The sequence below is a fragment of the Lepisosteus platostomus genome, chromosome 4 (genome assembly GCF_059453375.1).
Source record: "Lepisosteus platostomus isolate fLepPlt1 chromosome 4, fLepPlt1.hap1, whole genome shotgun sequence".
Lineage (NCBI taxonomy): Eukaryota > Metazoa > Chordata > Actinopteri > Semionotiformes > Lepisosteidae > Lepisosteus > Lepisosteus platostomus.
Window position 1 is genome coordinate 27,212,040 of NC_142614.1, and position 22,723 is coordinate 27,234,762.

At 39.5% G+C, this 22,723-nt stretch overlaps 1 protein-coding gene across 1 annotated transcript in view; it reads right to left on the reverse strand.

Annotated features, from left to right (window-relative positions):
* adamts6 (ADAM metallopeptidase with thrombospondin type 1 motif, 6) overlaps positions 1-22,723 on the reverse strand; it is a 101,368-nt gene that overhangs the window by 59,607 nt on the left and 19,038 nt on the right. The window contains exons 8-10 of the mRNA XM_088629285.1: positions 18,664-18,707; positions 12,021-12,126; positions 7,958-8,104 (exon numbers count right to left, since the gene is read on the reverse strand). Coding sequence (XP_088485411.1) covers positions 7,958-8,104; positions 12,021-12,126; positions 18,664-18,707 — 297 coding nt within the window. The remainder of the gene's footprint in view (positions 1-7,957; positions 8,105-12,020; positions 12,127-18,663; positions 18,708-22,723) is intronic.

Genomic DNA, 22,723 nt, shown 5'->3' on the forward strand with positions numbered 1-22,723 from the left:
TAATAAAGTGATCTGATATCTTAGGATATGCAGTTAGCAGGGACATGTGCTTCTCCACAGTTCTTCTTGGTTATTGCTGGAATGGAGGACTGAGACAGGTGAAACTAGTTTGAGGTTCAATAAATAACCATGAACCTTTAAAAAGTTTTTTTTAAAAGAATAATCTGAAAGTCTGTAATCAGGCTGTATAGACATTCCACCAATATAATGAAAATGGAACTAACTACCTAGCTGTAGAAAAATCTATTTCCTTTGCATTGATTGTAGTTGTTTATGGTATTCGTTGTCTTGAATTAGAAGATGTGAACCGCTGTTGCACTGCCTAGTGCTTTGTCTAGTAAGTATCAAATATAAAAATGGAATTCACATGTAATTGAATAATATAATTATAATTCACATATATTGGCACGCACCTTGAATTATTTGAAGGTATAATAACTGCATATTTATGTATGACATTCCGTATGAGAAGATCCAATAAGCCTTACAGATTCACAAATTAAGTTAATGTGAGACGTCTAATTTCATTTATCATTCAAAAACAATGCATAACTGAAAAAGATAATATAAGACACATGCTTCCAAAAATGGAAACCCGTTTTAATGACATTGAGGGAAAAAACAGATTTTCATTCCTAAACAGTCTTTCCTTGGCTGGTTTCATAATGATGCATTTCAATTTGCACACGGACAGTAAACTCTCATCAAATGGAAAAGCTAAACATTTATTTCATAAGATGTAATAGAGCTATGTATGCAATCGTTTTCAAGCCAGAAATCATCTATGGTGCAAGGAAGCTGATTATATCAATAATTAAATCAGAAAGCATAGTTGAAAGAAAAGCTGTAGCAATGGGACCAACTATAAGTCGAACCATGACATAATGTTTTAAGAAATTATTCAAAGTACTTGATACAGACAGTATTTCATCAACAGCAATCTAAGAATGTGCACAAAATGCAATTTAGCAAAATCAGACTTTCCTTCAAGTATGCAAAGACAATACGTTATATTCCTAAAAACAACAGAATAGTGCACTATGTGGTTAGCTCAGTTCATCAGCAAGCAACTGAAAACAGCCTAAAATGTACAAACAGCCCCTTGTATTTCTGTGGTAAGATGGGACACTATAATCTATTCTATCCACATAGCTGGCAAAGACATCTGCTTCTTCCTGAAACCATTCATTGGTTAACCCCCTTCAACAACCATAACAACCTCCTATTCAGTGAGGGACAGTGGAGATTCTCCAGATAAACAATTAAGCTGTAGAATAAACAAGGTCTACCACCATCCCACATTTGCTAAAGTAATCTGCAGCTGGGAGCGTGTTCAGCCCACCAATGCTTAGATTGTTTTAAACAAAAATGACGCAGACCACAAAAGAGCTCAACTGTCCCAGTGCCAGCCTGAGGCCAGTCAAGCTCTGGAATGCTAGCCACTCAATTTTGCAATACGCTCTGATCCGCGAGTCTAGCGGAATGTTTTACTTGCAAATCCAACTACAGCGGACGCTAAAACTCTCTGCACAATTTTTTTCCAGGTGAGATCATAGCTGTATGCAGAACGATGATTTTCAAAAGGAGCACCTCGCTGGCCTCAAAGCCGTGGAAAAGATACAGAACTAGAATTGATACCTTCGATACCCACCTTGGGAGATGAGGACAAAATCACATTAATCACAAATATGTAAAATAAGGCTAAAACCACAAAACCACGGTACAGATGTTTTTTTCTGTTGTTAGCATTCTTAGATGCATTCCCATGCATTAAAAGTGAGCAATCCTTAGATGACTTGGCTTCCCACAGATGCCCCTGCTGTGGAGGATGGTCATTAACTAAGGTGAAATAACCTTTCCTTGCACAGATGTTGATGACAATTGTGTTTGTGCACAGGAACCATAGATAGATAGAAAGAGAATGTTCAATTACAAACTCTGCCATGTTAATATCACAGCAGGTACAGGACCAGGGAGTGTTAAAACACTCTATCTGAGGAGTTCTGTGAAAATGTAAGCTCAGCCCAGTGCATGACAAGTCCAGTCGTGGAGATGCTGTACTTAATAAATCCTAATTTGGTGAAAGAACATGAACTGTAAAAGTGTTTCAGAAAGGACTACCATGACGACCAAGTAGTACTTGGAGGAAAGCCTGACGTAATCTCAAGGAAGCTTAAAACGGAAGCGCTAAAGTGGAAAATAACCTATAAACAGAATTTTTAATAAAACCAGATTAAAATCCTGCTAAAAAACCAAAATACTGAGGCTTGCTGTAAAGACTTTGGCTGGTCCAATTAAAAAAAAAATATGATGAAAGAACTGATGGACAAGCAAAAAACCAAATCAAGACAAAGCAAATGAGTTTTGAATGTATGAGAAGAACTAGCATTATTTCAAAGCCATCTGGGAAAGTCCTTGAGAAACCTATACCTTATGACAGTAAAGCAGAGTGGAAAGATTACCACGCATAATTAGAGACTGTAGACAAAATTAATGTCTGTTACAATCTCCAGAGAGCTACTATAACATTTGCAGTTTTGCAGACAGGCCAATACCAAATGAAGACGCACTGTGCATAGCAGTGCATCTGTTTTTCTTTATTCTGAATTGGAGCACCTGACAAGACTCGATGAAAAAAAGGAAAACTTCTAGTTTAAGCAAGATATCCCATGCAACCAGCACTTCCACTTCAAGCAATTCCATATTTTACAACAACGAAGACCAAAACTTTTGGTTCATAGTGAGCACATAGTGGTATATTACATAAGACAATTGTAACACTTTAGAGACATTAAACACTCAAACCATTTGGTTAGGAATAGCAGTGCTTTTCTTCCGTTTTGCACATAGAACACTGCTTATGTTGCTTTCAACGGGGTCATTTATTTTTACAAATACAACAATATATGATATATACAAAATAATAAATATATAAAAAATAACACAATTAGACAAAATTCCAGTTCCTGCATGTGCTCTTCTCCATGTAGAAATTAAATTTGAATACTGTTTTTCTGAACAAAATGTTACTGTTGCAGTAATAGTAATTACTATTTTTAATTGTAATTATAGGTATACTATTATTAGATCAAACAGCAATGTAGCTGTCATAACATGGTACTGACCGCACAAGTGAACACAGTCTTACTTCTTAGCTATATCTTAGAAATAATTCAGAAGTAAACAATATCGAAATCAGTGTTTACTGCCTTACAAGAAGATACCTACTAACTCCTGCTTTGTGAAACTCTTTCTGCAAAAGGTAGGAAATGGTAGATCTAACCTGACACACAGATTGTAAAGTCTGTTTTCTGGCCTGCAGCAGCTTCTCTAGATCATTAGTTAACAGCAAACTTACAAGGAGATAAAAGGCACAGATGGAATTATGTTGGTGTAAGAGATTTAGCTGCAGCTCATGTCTTTAAAGACAGTGTATCTGAAAGCTGTAGTCCCTGACAGCCTGCTCAGAGGAAGCAAATGCCAGAGCAAATTGAATCTGACCCGAGATCCGATTTTTACATGAATAATTGCCATGTGAAAAAAAAACAGTATTTGGACTCCCAATTGCACCTTACAATGGTGGTCTGTTAGACCATCAAAACACACTTGATTCGATCTGATTTGAAGTGCCTTAAAAACACCAACGATCAATGATGCTCAAGTGGGAGGACACAAGAGTTCTTGCAATTCTGTGCTTCTGCGTTCAACATGACTCTGAGGGAGGAAACTCATTTTATAAGCAGCACAACACAAAGACCTCCTCTACTGGTAAATCTGTAAAGTTCAGACAAGAGCCACAGCAGCCTGAGCAAATTCTGGCAGCGTTAAGCAGACTAGAGAGCATACGGCTAACTCCTACACTGGATAAGATGCTGGTCTATCACAGGGATCACACCCCAAGCAATGTTGGTCCCCTTTTATTCAAACTGGGCAGACTGAAGCGGCTGAGGTAAAGTACCTCTCTAAGGGTACAACAGTACGAATGGTAGATGATGTGATGAACAAAGCATCTGCATTACAATGATTTCCCATAAATGAGGTACTGTATGTTCACTGCTGCACTGAAGAATACACACACACAAATACAGAAGTCCAAAAGGACCTTGACAGCAATTACATTAGATGACATTAGTGTGCCTGGAGCTATTTACAGGTGTTTAACTTTTAACAGCACAACAAAACAAGTATACAGTGTATAAAAATATATTGTGAGGTAATGAGAGATGGCATAGTGATACAGGGGTTAGCATTGCTGCCTCACAGCACTGGGGCCTGAGTTCAATTCCAGACCTGGGATGCTGTCTGTGTGGAGTTTGTATGTTCTCCTCATGTTAACGTGTTTCACCATGTTTTTTCCCCACAGTCCAAAGACATACAGGCAGATTAACAGGTTGGCTTTTGTGTCCTTGGTTGGCCATGTTTGGCTTTTGCTATCCAATTCAGGGTCGCAGAGGAAAATGGATGGATAGTTCAATAACAAGAACATGCTTTTTATTGCAAACATAGCTAAATAGCAAAATAAAAAAAACCCTGGTGTAACCAACAAGACTCACCAGAGAAGGAAGTTGACTGAGCAGCCAAGAGGGTTGATAAGGCTTTAACACTGCCAGCTCCACACACAGACAGTGGGAGGTACTGTATTTAGAGGGAGTGTGTTTGAACTATGGAGCACTCATTGTGGTTTCCTTCGCAACAACAAAGGTATGTATTTGTGGAGTACAAGATTTAAATATGTCAAAACCAAATGGGAGAACTATTAATGTTTAATTCAAAACTATTACAATATTTTAAACATTTTTGGTGCATTTCAGGGTATTCCATCTGCAGTTAACATGACCTAACTTTTTGGATGTCAGATGGCATGTGCAAATTCAGAGGGCTATGTGTCAGACTGTACTTTAAAACAAAACATATTTGGTTATTGCAGGTCAGTGCTGCAGAGTGTTGAACAGACATCCTGGACAAAGATGGTGGTTGGATTTCTGGCACAGAGAGCCATCTTGCCTGACATTGAGCACTGAAGAAAGAGAGAATGCAATTCCCCGGTAGGTTTGCACCACAAGCACTTTTACAATGGCAGGGCTTACAGGAGAAGACCAGGATTCTGAAAACTCAAGGGTCCCACTAACACTGCTTCTGGCAAGCAACCTTAGCTTTCCCAGCAGGTAACCAGCTTAGCTTTAGTGGGTTCCCAGATATGAGTTGCAGGGAGATGTAGCTCTAAACAGCTGTATGCGATAAATATAGAGATACGTGATACTGACAATACCAGGTTGTTAATTGTTTTGCATAGGTGGTGCTATATTCTGAGCATGGAAGAAAATGCATATTCCAGGGCATTTAAAACTTGAGGGAGTTGAAAAACAAGAGGAGGCCATGCCTCTCATCGAGATTACTTGGTTTGTAGTAGTTACACGATTCTTTTTCAAATATTTGTATTTGTTTTTCCTAGCCTTATGCAACAACCAGACTCTAAATCCCTTTGAATTTACTGTGCAGTCTCTATAGTGTCCAGTTCTTCTTTTTTGGTATAATCTCCAAACCTGAGTAGCTATACCAGAATTCAGATCATTTATATAAAATCAAGAGCAGTGGTTCTAGTACAGATCCCTGTTAAACTCCACATTTAGTATGCGGTGCAATAGAGACAAATACCAGCTGCACAATATTGGAGTCTGGAGCATATGACCGTGATGAATATTGTTTGTGTATGAGATAAAATGCTGCAACATGTTAAACCTCATGACTACAACTACAGCATGGTTTTGCCAGGACTTTCCACACCTAATTGGTTTAAAACCAAGTGCAACATAAAAGCCCCAAGAATATGTACCTGCTATTCATTTGTCCTTGGCACCTGAACATGGGTAGTAACTAACCAAATCAATACTAAAATAACGAGTTGACAAGATGATATTACAGCATAGAGTAGCATCAAAGTTCAACCCAGAAAGAAAGGAGTGGGTGTGTTCTAAGCTGGAGACATACAGTAATGGCAAGGACCATACAGTTTTAAAAACAAACATATGGTGCACAGAATCCAACAGTGACTTTGAAAGTTGCATAGGAAAAGCCAGTTCTTTGTATTTAGTGTATTGAATTAATTAAAACCAGCAGCCATATCACCCTGCAACTCACAACTGGCAACCCACTGAAGCTAAGCAGGTGTGAGCCTGGTTAGTACCTGGATGGGAGACCTCCTGGGAAACACTAAGGTTGCTGCTGGAAGAGGTGTTAGTGGGGCCAGCAGGGGGCGCTCACCCTGTGGTCCATGTGGGTCCTAATGCCCCAGTATAGTGATGGGGACACTATACTGTAAACAGGCGCCGTCCTTCGGATGAGACGTAAAACCGAGGTCCTGACTCTCTGTGGTCATTAAAAATCCCAGGGCTCTTCTCGAAAAGAGTAGGGGTGTACCCCGGTGTCCTGGCCAAATTTCCAATTGGCCCTTACTAATCATGGCCTCCTAATAATCCCCCTCTATGAATTGGCTACATTACTCTGCTCTCCTCCCCACTGATAGCTGGTGTGTGGTGAGCGTTCTGGCGCACTATGGCTGCCGTCGCATCATCCAGGTGGATGCTGCACATTGGTGGTGGTGGAGGGGAGTCCCCATTACCTGTAAAGCGCTTTGAGTGGAGTGTCCAGAAAAAGCGCTATATAAGTGTAAGCAATTATTATTATTATTATTATTATTAAAACAATATTTTTTCTGCTGTAATCACTTCTTATTAAAAAAACACTCTATACCAGATGTGCTCAATTATTCAGACAGAAACAGAAGTTTCACGTGTGTTTGTGATCCCAATCTTGTTGGAACAGAAACATTCGGACTTTGAAATGACTAGCTGACCTCCTCATATTGCCAAGTGCTGTATCCATTTATGTTGCCTGCTGTTTGCATAAGCTCTCCAACACTTGAAGCTGCTGTGCACAGTTTCTACTGCTGCTACCTCCGGGTTTCGTGACAAACTGCAGGGAGTTTTGGGGACCATATGGCTACTTGTGTAACACACATACTGTACCTGACACTGGCAAATTTTACCTTCTGTATGCCACCTTGCATGAAAAGTGATTAAAATAAAATTATGAACAAAAAGCATAATGGGAAAACAAGCTTTGCCTGAACATCTGCTTAAGGGAGGTTCAACACATCCCAAACACTTACTCAAATGTCCTTCAACTTGGAGTTGGCCTAGTGGATATCCTTATTGAAATTTAAAGTATTAAAAATCACTTCTCTCTCTCTGGAGTTCAAAGGCTTACTTTCAGCAAAATTCAAACTTGTATCACTTACATCAAGGGAAGAACACGTTTATCTTTCTTCACTCCATTATAAACTACATAGTCCTACTAAAACAATGCTGTGAACCGTTTTAGCTAAAATATTTCTTAATCCTTTTAGAAATCCAGGAGGAAACTAAAGTGCCTACATCTTTGCAGCCTAATTCTAGGAGTTTTAGACCCCACATTAAACCTGAAGAGCCCTATTTTGTACAGGTATATACAAAGCAACCTCTGAAAATTGAAACCGCACTACAAAACAAAGTAAAAACGCTGAATTATGTCAAGTGGCAGCTGTGTTCTTTCAAGCAACACAATGTCCATGTTCCTCTTGAAAGCATTTGCCGGGTCCCATAGAGTTAATAAACGCTCACAGCACAAGGCATTCAACCACTAAATACTCCCAGAATCTGCACCGCAAGTGTTAACAATGATACGCCTGGGGGTCAGTTTCTTTAACCCTCACCCTTCACCTCAATGCTTTATGTTTTGCCTGACATTTGCCATCCTGTCTTGTAAGAAAGGGGAAATGCAAATTTAAAAAAAAAACAGGAGAACAAAAGCATCCAGCCGCTAGCTCCCCATTAAATAAGGGACTGTGTTTAACTCCCGCCCCCCACCCACCCTCCAACAACCCCCTCCTCTGAGGCTCTCCTCCCAGTGAGGCACTTACTCGAGAAAGCTGGTGATGTAGTCCTTGCTGCAGGCTGACCAGGAGAAGGGGTTGGTGTTGGCTGTAATGTGAGCCGCCATGAGCTTTGCCGCCTCGTGACCCTTGGTCCCACAGGAGTTTCCGATTCCATCATGATTCATGCCGAAGCTGTTGGGGAAGGCAAAGGACCGCATTACCCTCATTGTCACACCACTACAAAATGATGACCCGTCAAGCCCATAAGAGGGGGGTACTGCGCTTGAACAGCTAAGGGACAATTACAGCAACAATACCCCCACTGAGCTGAAAGAAGCAACAGTAACGAGCTTAGATACGTGGAAGCAGTCAGCGACCTGCCACAAAGCCCCAAGAGAAAAGTGTATCATTAGGGCTTGTTTTCTTTTTCTCTCTTTAACCCTTGGTCACTTGTGGGCTCGATGAGAAAAGGGGACGCTTGCACAGAACAGCTGTTCACATCTGTAGGGGGATAAAGGTCAGGAACCGTCTGCCTCTTCTGAAGCATGAGAAAGTCATAATTACTGGCCTGACAACTGCTCGTCAGAAACCATGATTGCAGGTTTGTATAGGACCACGTCAAGAGCTGCAGACAAGTGAGTATGAGGTTAAACTGGTATATAAATCAGGACCAAAAAATTCAAGTTTTCCGAACAAACCTATTTTTCATGCCCCCGGAAATAAGCTTTTTTCCCCCCTGTGATACCTTTTTGTGAGTTTTGATGTGGTACACAGCTTGTATTTGGATTTAATTATTTTTACCTCATGTGGTAATAGAAATGCTTCTGCTGTTGCCATTTTTTTTTAGAAAACCACAGTGATCCAGTTCAAAGGTGTATGAATTGCACTGCATTTTTATGCTGTGGTTGTGGGTGTTCAAGTTGTACAGATAAATGCGTATTACTCAGCCAACGAAAGACTAATCCCAAGAACCGCAGATAAAGGTAATTCCAAGTTTAATTTAAAAAATAGCAGAGAAGCCTGGGAGTTTCCACTGTGGGCGATGATGCAACCTTTGTTGTTTTAAAATCACCCTTAATCTCATCCTACACTCCTAAGGAAACCCATGAGTTACTAAACTGCAGAGATGGGGGACAAGAGCCTAATCAGAATCCACCACTATGAAAAGTTAGTTTAATATTATAAGACTAATATAAAAATCAATGCCATGTGTATTGCATTTCAGACACTTATATCACAATATTATTGCTCATCTTCTGTGAATAAAAATGTCACACTGTTCAATGTCTCCTAGACGTAGGACAGTGTAAAATTTATAGGTTGAATACTGAGTAGTTAAGACTAAAGGATTGTTAAAGGTGCACTGTGACTGCAAATGACTGTAATTAATATAGTTTGAGAAATGTTTTGAACGGCACTAGTGCAAATAAATAACACCAGCAATCTTGAAGGCTTTTTATAAATTAGCAGCACTAGCATGGCATGGCATCTAATTCCCAGCGTGTAACATATTCAGATTTTTTTTCAGGGCTCTGTGTTCAGTATTTAAGGACTTTTTGTCAATACTATTCTGGAATTGTTAAAAACCAATCTTGCAAAACCAGGCAGCTTAAAGGAACTTTCCAGCCAGCACAAATCCAGTTTAATGTATATAACAAACCTAACCACATCATACAGTTCCGACTTGTTTTCTTAAGGCTCGTGTTTATGACGTTTTACTCTACTCAGGTAATAAATCATCACAGCTGAAGCCTTGGTACAGTATTTTTTTAGATCCAAAAAAAAAACACAGAGGCACAGAGTGTTTTTACAACTGTCGTAGAACAGAGGCTGACATGAGACACAAAGGAAATGGCCATTTTTGTGAACATTCCGGAAGGGGAATGCGGAGACTCATACATCAAGATTATTGTGCTTTACATTTCGTGTGACAGATGCGTGAGGCAGACGCACCATTTCTTGTAGAGGGACAAAACTTGATAATTAAAAAGACTCCCACTGAAAAATAACTGTAGATAAAAAGCAGGATAAGAAAACCTATCAAATTAACTCTGCAAATGTATTTAAAAAGCACTGGGACAATTTGGATTGACGTTAACCTTAAGCAGTCAAACAAAATTAACTACTGAATACTCCCTTAAAAATAAATTTAGATTTAACTCAAAACTAATAATTTGTGTTTTTTTTAAAGGACACATACTAATTAAAGTACAGTATGTTCATGTTGGATATTGATTAAACATTTTCTGGTGACATTTTTAATTAAGTGACCCTTATACAGTACACTGAACTTTGACAGGTACATAAGCACTAAACCAATTCATTAGTGATGGGAGTTGACTTGGCACGGGTGATGAGGTGATTAAACCTTTTGAATGTGAAGCCTGGTGAAAAAAAGATAACGGAAGCAATATTGTGCACTTATCAAGAAAGAAATGCTTTCATGCCATCCATATGGCATGGCAATATGGATGGAGAATGGAGTTAGTGCATTCTTTTGTTTATCTGTGGTGTTTACAGCAGGACCTAACCTGATGAGGATAGCTAAACAATGGCCACAGTCTGGGAAACCAACAAGCACAACACTCTTCCAAGTCTACGAAATCATTCAAAGAGTGATGGTTTGGACAGGAGTGTCTTAATTAATACAGAATTTCACTTGCAGTGATTGATTGCAACCTGAGGGCTTATCACAATACTGCTCAGCTCCTAGGACCTCTCTTCTAGTCCTGTGTGTGCGTTGATCCCAAGTTGATAGCACTTCAGCAAGACAAGGCACGTCTTTATGCAACAGCATTCTTGCAAGGTGAGAATGGGACAGTCCTGCTGGGGACATCCTACTTGCCAGACTTCAGACAAATTATTTGCAGCCCAAGCTATGTAGAATGATGCATTGCAGCAATGCACCAAGGGATAACAGACCAGTGAACAGGGACACACTCACCCAGACTCCACGAGAGGCATGAGACAGAATCCCACAAGGCAGAAGCTGCATCCTGGTGCAAATAAAACACCATGCAGGTACATATATAGTAGAAATCTTGTATTCCTACCAATAGTGGCCACACATGCTACTAGCCTGTGACTTTTATTGTAGATACTTTGTCAGTAGACTGAAAAAGTCTTATCAACATAATCAATTTCCTCGTGTTTTCGTGTGTGTTCAATAATTGTCACTGCACCTGCTACAAAAGGATTGTTATTTGCATAATATTAACCGTGAATTTGTTGCAACTCTACAGTATGTGATGATTTTCTTTTGATGAGCAGTGTACTTCCAACAGGTAGGATAAATGTCATTAGAGGTCTTGATACCAGACACAAGGAACAGGAATCAATCTCATTAAATGCATTCCACTAAAGCACAAAAAAATCTTCCTAGAGTGTTCATACACATTGGCAAAATAAAATGGATACAAGTGCTAGAACCATGTTTTTCTCCTTGTGGAGTAATAGAGAAAAGGATAACCATGAAAGTTTATAAAACATTTTAGGAAAAGAACCACTCCCAAAATCTTTAGGGGGACCGCATGCGTTGGTGATCACCAGGATAAATTGTGACAAGATGGGATTGTATACATGCCCATAAACAGAATAAAGCATTATACATTTGTGGAAATTAAAATTGGTACTTAATGCCTGTGTGCTATAAACATGTGACACTGATCAGAGGTCTGTTATAAAACCTGGCCAGAAAGGATGCTTTTAAACAAACTATTAACACTGCACAGCTATTTACACAATCTAATCATCAGTAGGAATAGTTAACAGCTGACCTGCATCACATTTTTCTTGTACACAGGCTTGAATGATCAATTCTCACTTCAGCTAAGGCATATAGGGGAATTACAAATTAATCTCTTTCAATTTCAAGGCAGTTATAAAATACCTATTTGTCACAAAGCACCCTATTTTTACACAGATTCACAGATTTGACATTTTTATAATTAGTTCATTTTTTACTTCCAACTAAATCACCAATTGGCTTATTGTCATAGTAGCTCCATGTCTCCCCACTACTGTGCATACAGATTACAAACCCAAAGAAACCCTCATTGTAAATGAATACCGTACGTGGTGTAGGAACCAGTTGAGATAGCTCACTCACTTGTGACCAATCTCGTGTGCTATGGTGAAAGCTGAACCCAGCCCAATATCTTCATTAATGCTGCAGCTTCTCTCGGGCTCACACATTCCAGCAACAGAGGCTAAACCTGAGTAAACAAGAGAAAGACACAAAGGGTCAGGCCAAGGTGTTTCAGTCTGAAGAGCCCAAGTTATAATATGGATTCTTCTTATAGCCCCATGCACAGGAAGAGGAGCTGGCGAAAGGTTAACTTTCTAAGTCATTCGCAAATTCACTGGGGAGATTTCGCTTTGCCGGCTAGACATTAATATTTTGTGAAGTACAGTTGTTGCTGGAAAATGTCTAGACTAGGGGTTAGATTTATAAATTTCACTTGTGGTAACTTGGGACCACCTAGTAATGTGAGCCAGAGCTGGGAAATAAAGAAAACATTTTACTTCTCTTTCACTTTTTCACCAGTCTTGGAACTACATGGAGAAAATGCTTCATTGCTTGTGCGTTTAGGTCCAATTTTCAAAAGACATCATTTTAAGAAATAGTTCAAAATGACACAGAGGTGTTGAGACCTACACCAGAGCCGGCCAGCTGAAAAGGGATGGATGGTACACTTGGGAGCTCCCAAGTGATTCAAGAGGTAAAGGTGCTCGGTACGAGTACAGGTGAATCTTTCTGAAGTAGATGCGGATCAAAATTCAAGCTCATCATGTCACCGGCCAGGAATCCCAGTGCAGTGTTCCACTACTTTCCCAGCAGTAGCTGGGGGGGTTGGGGGCGATGGTTGAGTGAGCCAGCCAGAGCTTTCTAGGCTCTCAGCAAAACACCATCCCCCGCACTGCAATCCTTCGCAGTGATGAATTGCAATCTGACTGCATGTCCCAACACCCACCAAGTCCTTGGACCACACTTGGGGTCCTGTCGGTGCCCTGAACCTGATGTCACACCCTTCCAGCTTGACGAGACATGTCCTCATGCCCGTTGCAGTCTTGCCAGATGAGAATGTGAAAGTCTTGCTCTGGGCACCCTACTTAAAATTAAATATTTGCAGCACAGGCTGGATTGATGCATTGCACCAAGAGACCACTGAATTGGGACATTCTCACCGAGGCTGTATGAGAGGAATGAGACAAAACCCCACAGGACAGAACCTGTAACCTGGTGCTCGGTGGTGACTTCTCACACCAAAGTATTAATCCTACAACTTCACAAATGTACCCAAGCTTGTGATGACATCAGTGAGCAACAGACTATTGATCCAATCATCGCTGAACCATCTATAAATTGCTGTAGAGCTTGCAGTGTTGAAAAATGAATGGCACAATGAGAGGTTGGGTCAGAGGTTGGGTCAGAGTGTGCGTACAGGGGCCATTTTTGTGAGCTAATGCAATGACACAATTGGGCCAGTGTACAACAGGGTATTTCTGTTTTTTGTTAATTAGAATAGAAACAACAAAACCTTAGAAAAATTACAGCAGACAACCCCTGTAGATTGAATTGATACTTCATGACTACATCAGTAAAAGCCTATCAATTCAATATTCATCTTGCAGTGATGTGGCATTTTCTGTCTCGGCCCCTTCACCAGTCTTACACTGTTTTTCTTAAATTGTTATTCTTATAATGGTCTTATAGTAATTTTGCTCATGATGATTTTTCAACAAAATTAGAGCTGTTGAACGTTACACTGATCTTCAAGTACCTTTCGCTTGAATTTTAACTTGTGGTATACACTATGTATAAAAATGATTTTTGTACAATTCTTGGTCACTGAGAAAAGTATTGTTGCTCACAAGGACACAGGAAAGGAAGCTAACAGCCCATTTTGTTCTTTTGATGCCAGGTTCCTACTAATTCATACACCTTAAGCTACTGCTCGACAATTACTTCAAAATCCTAATTTCATCATAATTCCAAACATCCATAATTCAGTGTAAAGGAGCAATGAAAACTAAAACTTTTTTTAGAAGGAAAAGCATCTTCCATCTTCTTTTTCCAGACATCAGACTTGCACCAAAGCTACCCCATTCACAAAATTTCCACACAGTGGGAGGCGCTGGAACCTACAAACCACAAACACTTCTTGAAACCCACAGGAATAATGGTGTCCAAACACTTGGTTAACTTGTTTAGAAAAAAAGAAGCACCCAACTATTTATAGAACCCACATATTTATTGAAAAAGTACAGAAAGTTAATTTGAGGAAATACACACCCTCAAAACTTGCACATATCCTTCCAGGAAAGCTTACATGTTGGAATTTTACTCTTCATGCGAGATAGTGTCGTCTTCGATTTCTACAGGGTATTTGGAAAAAGAGGATTGCTATATAATTTGAAAAAATAACATTTAGTAAGCTTTGGTTCTTAATGACAATAAATACAATCTCTAACATAAGTAAGTCTGTACCTCACTCGCTGGACTCTGTTACAAGCGGTTAGATTGTAGATTTTGGTGGACTGGAAATTTTCCACACACTTAAGCGGTAAAAAAAAACTAGCACAACGTCTTGTAGTAGTGACAAATAATTGCATAAATTAACCATTAATAGGCCTACTTTACTTCATGGGCTGACCACCCACTGGACAGCAAATTAGTAACTGGAGAGTACATGGGATTTTGCTCAGGAAAATCAGGTCCTTAGCCAATGTTTTAAACAAGGTGCAAGTCACTCAGGATCCACCACCGTGCAAAGCTGCCACATTTTGTGGTCACTGGAAACTTCCAGGGCACTTCCAAGCAGGACATTGTATTGAGAATCTTCACAATCTGATCTAAATTGATCAAGCTGAAGAGGTCTGATAGTATGGAAATTAGGTTTTGTAGCTGGACAAGACAAAAATCAAACTTTTTTTGTTGAAGGTGAAGTGTTACATCACCCATCCAAGACCATCCCAACTGTCACTTCACTTGTGTTTCTCTTCACTAGAGAATGAGAAGCTGGTCAAGACAGAGGGGGAAAAATGGGAGAAAGTACAGGCAAAACTGTAGAGAAAAACCTACTTGAGGCAATCTAAAACTGGCTCAAAAACTCATTTTAGAAGCAAAATGATCCAAAGCACAAAGCCAGAGCCACACTGAAGTTCTCCGACAAGAAGAAAGTTAATTGCTGGGCCACTCATACTTGATATAGAGACAGAAAATGTATACAGAGACATACACCCTTACAAACTAAAAGAACTTCACCAGGAATAACAGGCAAAAATGAAACCATCACACTGTGTAAACTGGCAGAGATATTTTAAAAAATACTGACTGCCAAACTACTGCCAAAAAGTGCTTCCAAAAAATTTGAATTATTTCACATACTGTATAACAATGTTCGGTTTTGTCCTCATATTTATTAATAACATTCATGTGAAAAAGTCCATATATATTATTTTCTACCAATCAAAACGTCGTAATTGGTGAGTTGTGAATAACACTTTCTGACGCAATGTCTATTGGAGGACCAGTAGGTGGCACTCTTTACTTTGGTCCAGAATTTCCAAACCTATACTCCACAATGGTGACCAGGGACACTGTGCTACAGGAAGTAACTGTGCTGTAGAAACTGCTTGGTCACACAAGAACCCATGGCATGGTCTGTAAGAGCTTGGCTATAATTGACAGTAGATGGGTCCATTCCCATATTTAAAATACTTAATGCTTTTAATCTTAATAGATCCAAAACAAATCCATGGACTATTTATATACTGTATGTACTGTATGTGAGCAAATCTATAGTCATGTATATTGTACCTATGTGGGAGAAGCTGGCAACTCCAAACCCATTTTTGCCTTGTCCACCAAAACAGATATTAATGTATTCCCAACTCCAGTCTATCAGCAGGCACTGGAATGTGCCCACAAAAAAAGAGGAATGACCAAGTTGTAGTGTGAACTGCTTTCTTTCCATTTCCATACACACACACATGAGAAATATACATACGTGGTGTGAAAATGTTCAACAAGAAGGGAAGCAAGAAAGAAGACAAAAGGCTCGAGCGCGTGTTATCAGAACCACAAGCAGGGCCACGTCCCACATTGGTTTGCTGAGGGAAAAGTCGTTCATGGGGAAAAACGTCATGCTTCATAATGAGCGTTCAAAGAGGTGCTAATGCAGGAGAAGTGCTCGTCGTAGTTGGAAAGAACGGAAACCCTAACCTTTCAGTGAAATGCGAAAGCCAGGAGGGGAGAGGCACGGCTGAATGACAAGGTGGGGAAGGCAAAAGCCCACAGGCTCCAACGGCTACCATGGCAGCAAGTGGGGGGGGAAAAATGCGCCCTGTCCTTTCTAGGAATTCAAGTCAAATTGGTAAAAACGAAATGTTACTTCGCTGGCCATCCCGCCCAACAATCAAATGGTGACCCCGGGAGCACAGCAACATTGGATAAGCCAACGTTTTAAAACCTAGCTTCCACTGCAGAAACAATAACCTGGATCAAATGGGGGAACTGGGAATCTTTACGGATAAGGCATATGTGCGGGCTTAAACAGAAAGTGGCTTTTCTTTGCAAGTTTGTCCTTTACACAAGAGGTCATCTGTGTCCCTGGATAACCCTCTGGCCTGGGGCTGAGAGCAGCCGCCACAGACAGAACAAGGATCATGACCCTGTGGGAAAAAAAAAATCAAGGAAGCCAAGCAGATGCCTGTGCAATTAAACCAAACAAGAGAATTTGACGAATGTGGTCAGTCTGTCAAGCCACCCCTGGAGTTGCGATATTACTTTTAAGATATATCGTTCCACCTGGAGTTCCAGTTTCAGATCAAACTTGAGCTGTTAACTGTGCAGACAGATATGCCCTGAAACCCCTATTTATACTCAAAAAGAGGATGATTTTCCATTCTTGTTTCCATAATGCATTTAGGTGTACTTTGTCACCATTTAAAGTGTTCATTTCTTAACATTTTTGGGCAGATCAACACATCTGATGTGTTCGATGGAGAGGGGATGCTGGAAAATTAGTAGTCATAACAGTCATCTCCCTCCCATAATTACTCGCTGGAATGTCTGAGTAGCAGCAGTTTTTTTCTCAATGTGCCTGTTATGGAATTTAAAGGCGCTCAGGAACATTATAATGACAATCCGCAATGTAAAGGTTGTGCTTAAATGCATATATTTACTGGAAGACAATTGAAGGAGAAAAAAAACAGGAGCTGAAGATCACTTCAGAGAAAAAAAACAAAAAAAACAGTCAGGAGCACAGTGTAAGAACTCTTTTGCGAGAAGAGGTGAAAACTGGGTAATCAAGTTAGTCAAGTGAGGTTCTCAGCTGTTACTGGTTTGCTCTTAATTTATTACATTAATCAATTACTTTTTATTCAATACTTTAGTTAGCCAGATAAGTCAATTGATAACATTTTCTCATTTTACAATGACAAACCGGGGGATCTCGTTAATGAGGGAGGGTATTTACTGGAGCAATCAGAGTGACACGTCTGGGTAAAAAAAATAGCATATCATCTTTGGTAACTGTTCAGCAAAGTAACATATTTAACTGGCCAAAACAGCATTTACTGACTAGTGATTTTAAGGCATGTAAACCTTCAGGAAGATTCCAAAATCAGAAGCCTACAATAAAAGTAGTCAATATTTTACCAAACATAAATACAACCAAGTCAGTTCCCGGTTGCTTGCTGAATGAACGTTCCACCCTGAAAGTATGCTTTCCTATAATCTTTCCCGAGTTCCGTTTTCTTTTTGAACAACCTAGTTCTTTAGCCAGGCCTATCCTCTACCCAGGCAACCCAAAGATTCTGCACTGCTGCTGCCTCCTGTGCGTCAGGGCACTGTGGACTCAGGGTGTTTCTCAAACCCTTCTGTCAAAGGCAGAAAAATATCTCTTAGCTTAAACATCCAAATGATAATGAGCAGAAACTGGGAAATGCTTTTTTCCCCCCACACGTTTAGCGCACTCTATATATAGCCACTGTTTTATAGTTAGTGCTAAGAATGGGAAAATGAGTAGCTTAAGCTTTGAATCCCCATGTCAGTCACTAACTTGATCATGTGCCTTCTGGCCACAGGACAAACCGCTTCACCACATACTAATGTCAGCTGTTCACTTGTCCAGATGCTAAAAATCCTCCGCTGGGAGGGACATGGAGAAGCATGAAGAGATTTCTCTAACATTGTTTTAAAATGGAACACAGACTCCCAGAGGGCCGTGCTGGTCAACTGGCACGCTGCGCGCCGTGTCGGAGCTCTCGTTTCGTCTCTTACCCAGCTTCAGGCCAAAACCGTGCCAAGTGACCAAACTTGGCTTGTGACCTACAGAAAATGTAAGGTTGTCTTCAACATTCCCGTGGGAATGTAACCAACCTTTAAAGTATACTCATGAGAAAAAAAAAATGAACCAGGGTTGATTCATCATTACAAAAGCATCTGTGGCTGAGTTTGGCCTCTAAGTAGCACCCAAGGCAGTTGGTTCACAAGGGCTGGAGAAGCTCTGTTGGTCATACTTATCGACCTTCAAAGCTCCTTGCACACGTTTCCTTTCAAGTATTAAGAGTGCAAGCTTGTAAGGGGTGTCCATATTTGTCCCAGAAAAGCCAACAACAAAATACTAAAAGCACAGGGACTACTCAGCTCGCTTTACTAACGCACCTGAAAAGGCACGAACTCTACACATTTGTTTAAAAAAAAAACACTTGTTCTATAATACAAGATAAAGTTTCACACTCACCAAGGGTCCCACAGGGTTTATTTTTGTAAGTGCAGATGTCATACCTGTGAATGGAGAAAACAAAAGCCTTAGCGCTAATGAAACAGTGCACCTCTTACAGACAGACGGGCTTTTCTCTCCTCCTGCTCGGAGGTCCCCAGCTGGCAGACAATGACAGGTATAATTATGGAAGCCCAGCTGGGGTGGCGGTACTTTCAGCCCTCTGTTATAAACCGTAACCAGAGGATTTTCAACAGGCTCTACACCTTCAGGCCTAAGGACACCTGCCATCTTTGAGAAAAATATCCAAGTTCATGACATGACATTACAAGCGTATCTTTGTAAATGGCTGCTGTACTACGATACTTCGTGAAGGCTGTACAGCATCCTCTGCAAAGGACTGATAGTCTTTCCACATTATATTTTACATAGAAGAGAGCTGAAAAGGGCAGGACACTAACATTTAAGGGCTTCTGCTTCTCATGGTTTTCTCACAGGTTCTGCAGCAATTTAAATTTTGACTCTGCTATATAAAAGCGGATTATCTCATTATTCAGTAGTTCGAGACTGCATCATGGTGCATATGGTCATGAGTACAAATGAAGAAAATACAGCATTTTTCTCTCCCAACTGCAGCTTTCTAGCACAATTCTGAACTTTAAATGTAAAGCGTTTTTTAAATCTGATTATTACACTCTTTTGATAAAACTTGCAGGGATCGACAATGAGCGAAACAGAAGACACCTGCCGAACAAAATAAAAAAATCTCGCAGGAGAAGCAGCAGAAGAAGCTTGTCAAGCAGTCACATTAGAAAACATACAGACCAATCTTTGAGGTAAATATATTGGCAACTATAAATTCCATTAACTTGCAATTAATAAGGTATACAGATCATGATTTTAGGAGGAAAAATGATCACTTCAAAAGGGAGAAGAGTTTTACAGAGGTAGTCTTCCTTGGAGGCGATTGCAAGTATTTTTAAGCCACTTAGCATTATCAGGTTAGACACTATGTACTTATCATTTGTAGGACCTAGGAAAGTGATATAGAAACCCACCAATAAAGCTGTCTTAGTTTCAAGTTATGCAATATAAATAGTAGATTTAATAGAACTACTACATTGATACACATGCAACTGTACTGCTCTGGTTTCGTCCAGAGAAGGCCAGGACTATTGCCCTGTGTACTCTAACAAGCAATCTCAGTAGTACTGTTGGATTTATAGTCTAAATTACAGAAACAAACAAAATATTAATTTCCAGATTAAGTTTAGCTTTGTTGAAAAGGGATTTGAATACATAGCTCATAAATAAAACCAAAGATGGAGCCAAGTACTTTTTACTCAGTGGTAAACACAGCAAAACCCAGATACAAATGTCAAGCTTACAGGCTAGGAGTTTCCATTCTGCAGACAGGAGAACCCATCTCGGCTCCGAGAGAGAAAAAGATTCATTCCCCACTGGAGAATACACCTCCACGTACCAGAAGTGTCGTAGAACAACGGCAAGCTCTTTCAGAATGGAGAGAAAAACTGACACGACAGCTTGCCAAGACACGATCACGCATCTCTGGAAATCGTTTGCACAACATGTCACTGCGTCCTTGCTAAATGAAACATCACAAAGATGAAACTGCATTTTGGAAAAAGGCCTTGGTATTTTTTTTACAGTTGTGGACAGAGTACTGACAAAGTAATCTTGTTAAAGCAAAGACCACTAAAGAAAGAAATGCTGTGGCTTCATCAGTCAGAAATAACTTCTTAAGAAAAACTAAATAAAGTAATGTTATTTTAAAAGGAAGCACTGAACCAAGCTTATTAATGACAGATGGCGTTAAGGGAGTTGCAACACACTCTTTGCTGTAGTATATACAAGACTGCAGCACAGCAACAAGGTGTGCTGCGCATTATCCAATTATTCAATTACTAGCTTGGATAGTCTGTAAATATATAGAGTATTTTGAGCCTCTTTTCAATCTTTCCAATCTATCTAAACTCCTTATCTCTTCATTACTTTGCAAAATGGGTGCTCCATCATAACTGAAAAGGCTGATGGGATGAAAAGGTCTGTGTAATTTCTGGGCTTTAATCTATTCACTTTGTTTTGTGTTAAAAAACACAAAGGTTTCACTGATGACTCTTTCTCCTTTTACCATAGATAATTTCTCAGAAAATGATGAACAAACTATATTTTTTTCTAAGAAAGCAATTAAGAGACAAAAACACCCTTGGTTAGAAAGTGACAAGTAAAAATAAAATGCAATCATTAAAATATCCAGAAAATATGAACACTTAACATAAACCTCAGCGGAACAATCATCTTTTGATAATCTCAGTTTTAAAAAAACTAACACTGAGGCAATTCAAGCTTTTGAATTTTCTTGTTTAAAATGTGACGGTTATGCATCTGTGGGCTTTGTGTCACGTGTCCCAACATGAGGAGCAAATTGATTGGCTCGTGTTGTAGCCAGCAGTCTTTTCGCTCTTTTGAGAAAGTTTGTCGCCTGAGACTGATGACTCGGGGTTCTTGGTACATTTGACATTTGCAGTGTTAGTTAGAATAGGGTCTCTGGTAGCAAAACATCAAAAAGGCTTAGGTTATGATTGTGCATGTGCTTTAAATTCAGGCTCAAAACTCTATTTGCTTTGACATGCAAAATAAATTCCATCCAGTTTATTCATTTGTTGGCATTAAACTAGAACAACTTAGGTGAAGTATCTCACTCAAGGGAACAGCAGCTTCTCATCGGGGATTTAAAGCTACAACCTTCCAGATACAGGTCAAGACCTCTGACCACTGCCCCATGCTATGGCCGGTTTACCTACAGTAGTTACTGCCAATGTTAGTCTTATCCATATAGCTGAGGTTCATATCCTTACTTCTTGCAAGAAACTAGCTGGAGTATATCTTTGGACCAACCGCTAAGTTACTAAAAACCAAACAAAGGGCATCCTCTCAGCAGCCTCCTCTTTTCTGCAAACTCTGTGTTGCGATTTTACGTTTTTAAAAACCCTCAGTAGATTGTAGTAGTGGAGTAGATTATTCACAACCTGTAACAAAAGCATTTTTATTTTACAAAAGCAAATTCCCAGCTGAATACAATAATGGATTAAGAGCTCATGGAAAAAGAAAACTTATGATAAGGTCATTTAAGGAGTTCATCACAGAAGTTGCAACAAACGCCATTAAACAATAACTTTCACCAATGTGCCATCAAAGAAAAACTGTAAATTATCTGTGTATACAGACACAGTCAAATGTAAAAGATTAACTAGATTGGGACGGAAATGCTTACTAAATATCTGAGTATTTGGTTTCAAAACTAGAATTTAAGTTCAACCTTTTCTAAGAAGATCATCACAACAACGAAAAAAGGCCCAATTATGTTTTTCCTGCACTTATGATGATTTATTAATAAAGCAACAGTGAAATTTAAGTGCCACAAAAACCTATTATAACAGTTTTACAGTTTTTAAAACACATCATCCTTCCTAATGGAAAGGAGTAATCCCATCAGATAGAAGGTTTTTAATCTATTAAAGATTACAGACAGACCAAATTAAATTTTAGTTGAGTGGCTGTTGTCCAAAACCATGAGGCACAGTCTCAAAACTGTCTCTGCCTAACTTCAATTACAGACCTATTTATTTTGATTAACATTTCATTTTCCCACTGCTTGATTTTTCAAAAGAAGTATTGTTATATCACAAGAAAATCAGCACTAGGCAGATACCTAATCATGATATATGTCTTTGTGCGATACAACGAAGGTACAGTACATGGAGACTTTCTGCAGAGACCATATTGGGTCACGCATGACTTTTATGTACACAAATGCAATGTAGACTCACAATTAGTCTTAAGACAAAACTAAACTCACCTAGTAGAGGAGATATTCACATTGAATATATAGGAAACCGATAAAAAACAACATAATATTCTTTATCCCTTTATAGCCTTTGAGTGATGCTGGGAGAGGATTCCGGATTTTACAATGGGCATGACTTAAGCATATGAAAAACTACAAGCTGTTCAGTTATATACAAGTGGCAAAAATGTTTAGTATTTCTAAAAGTAAGAT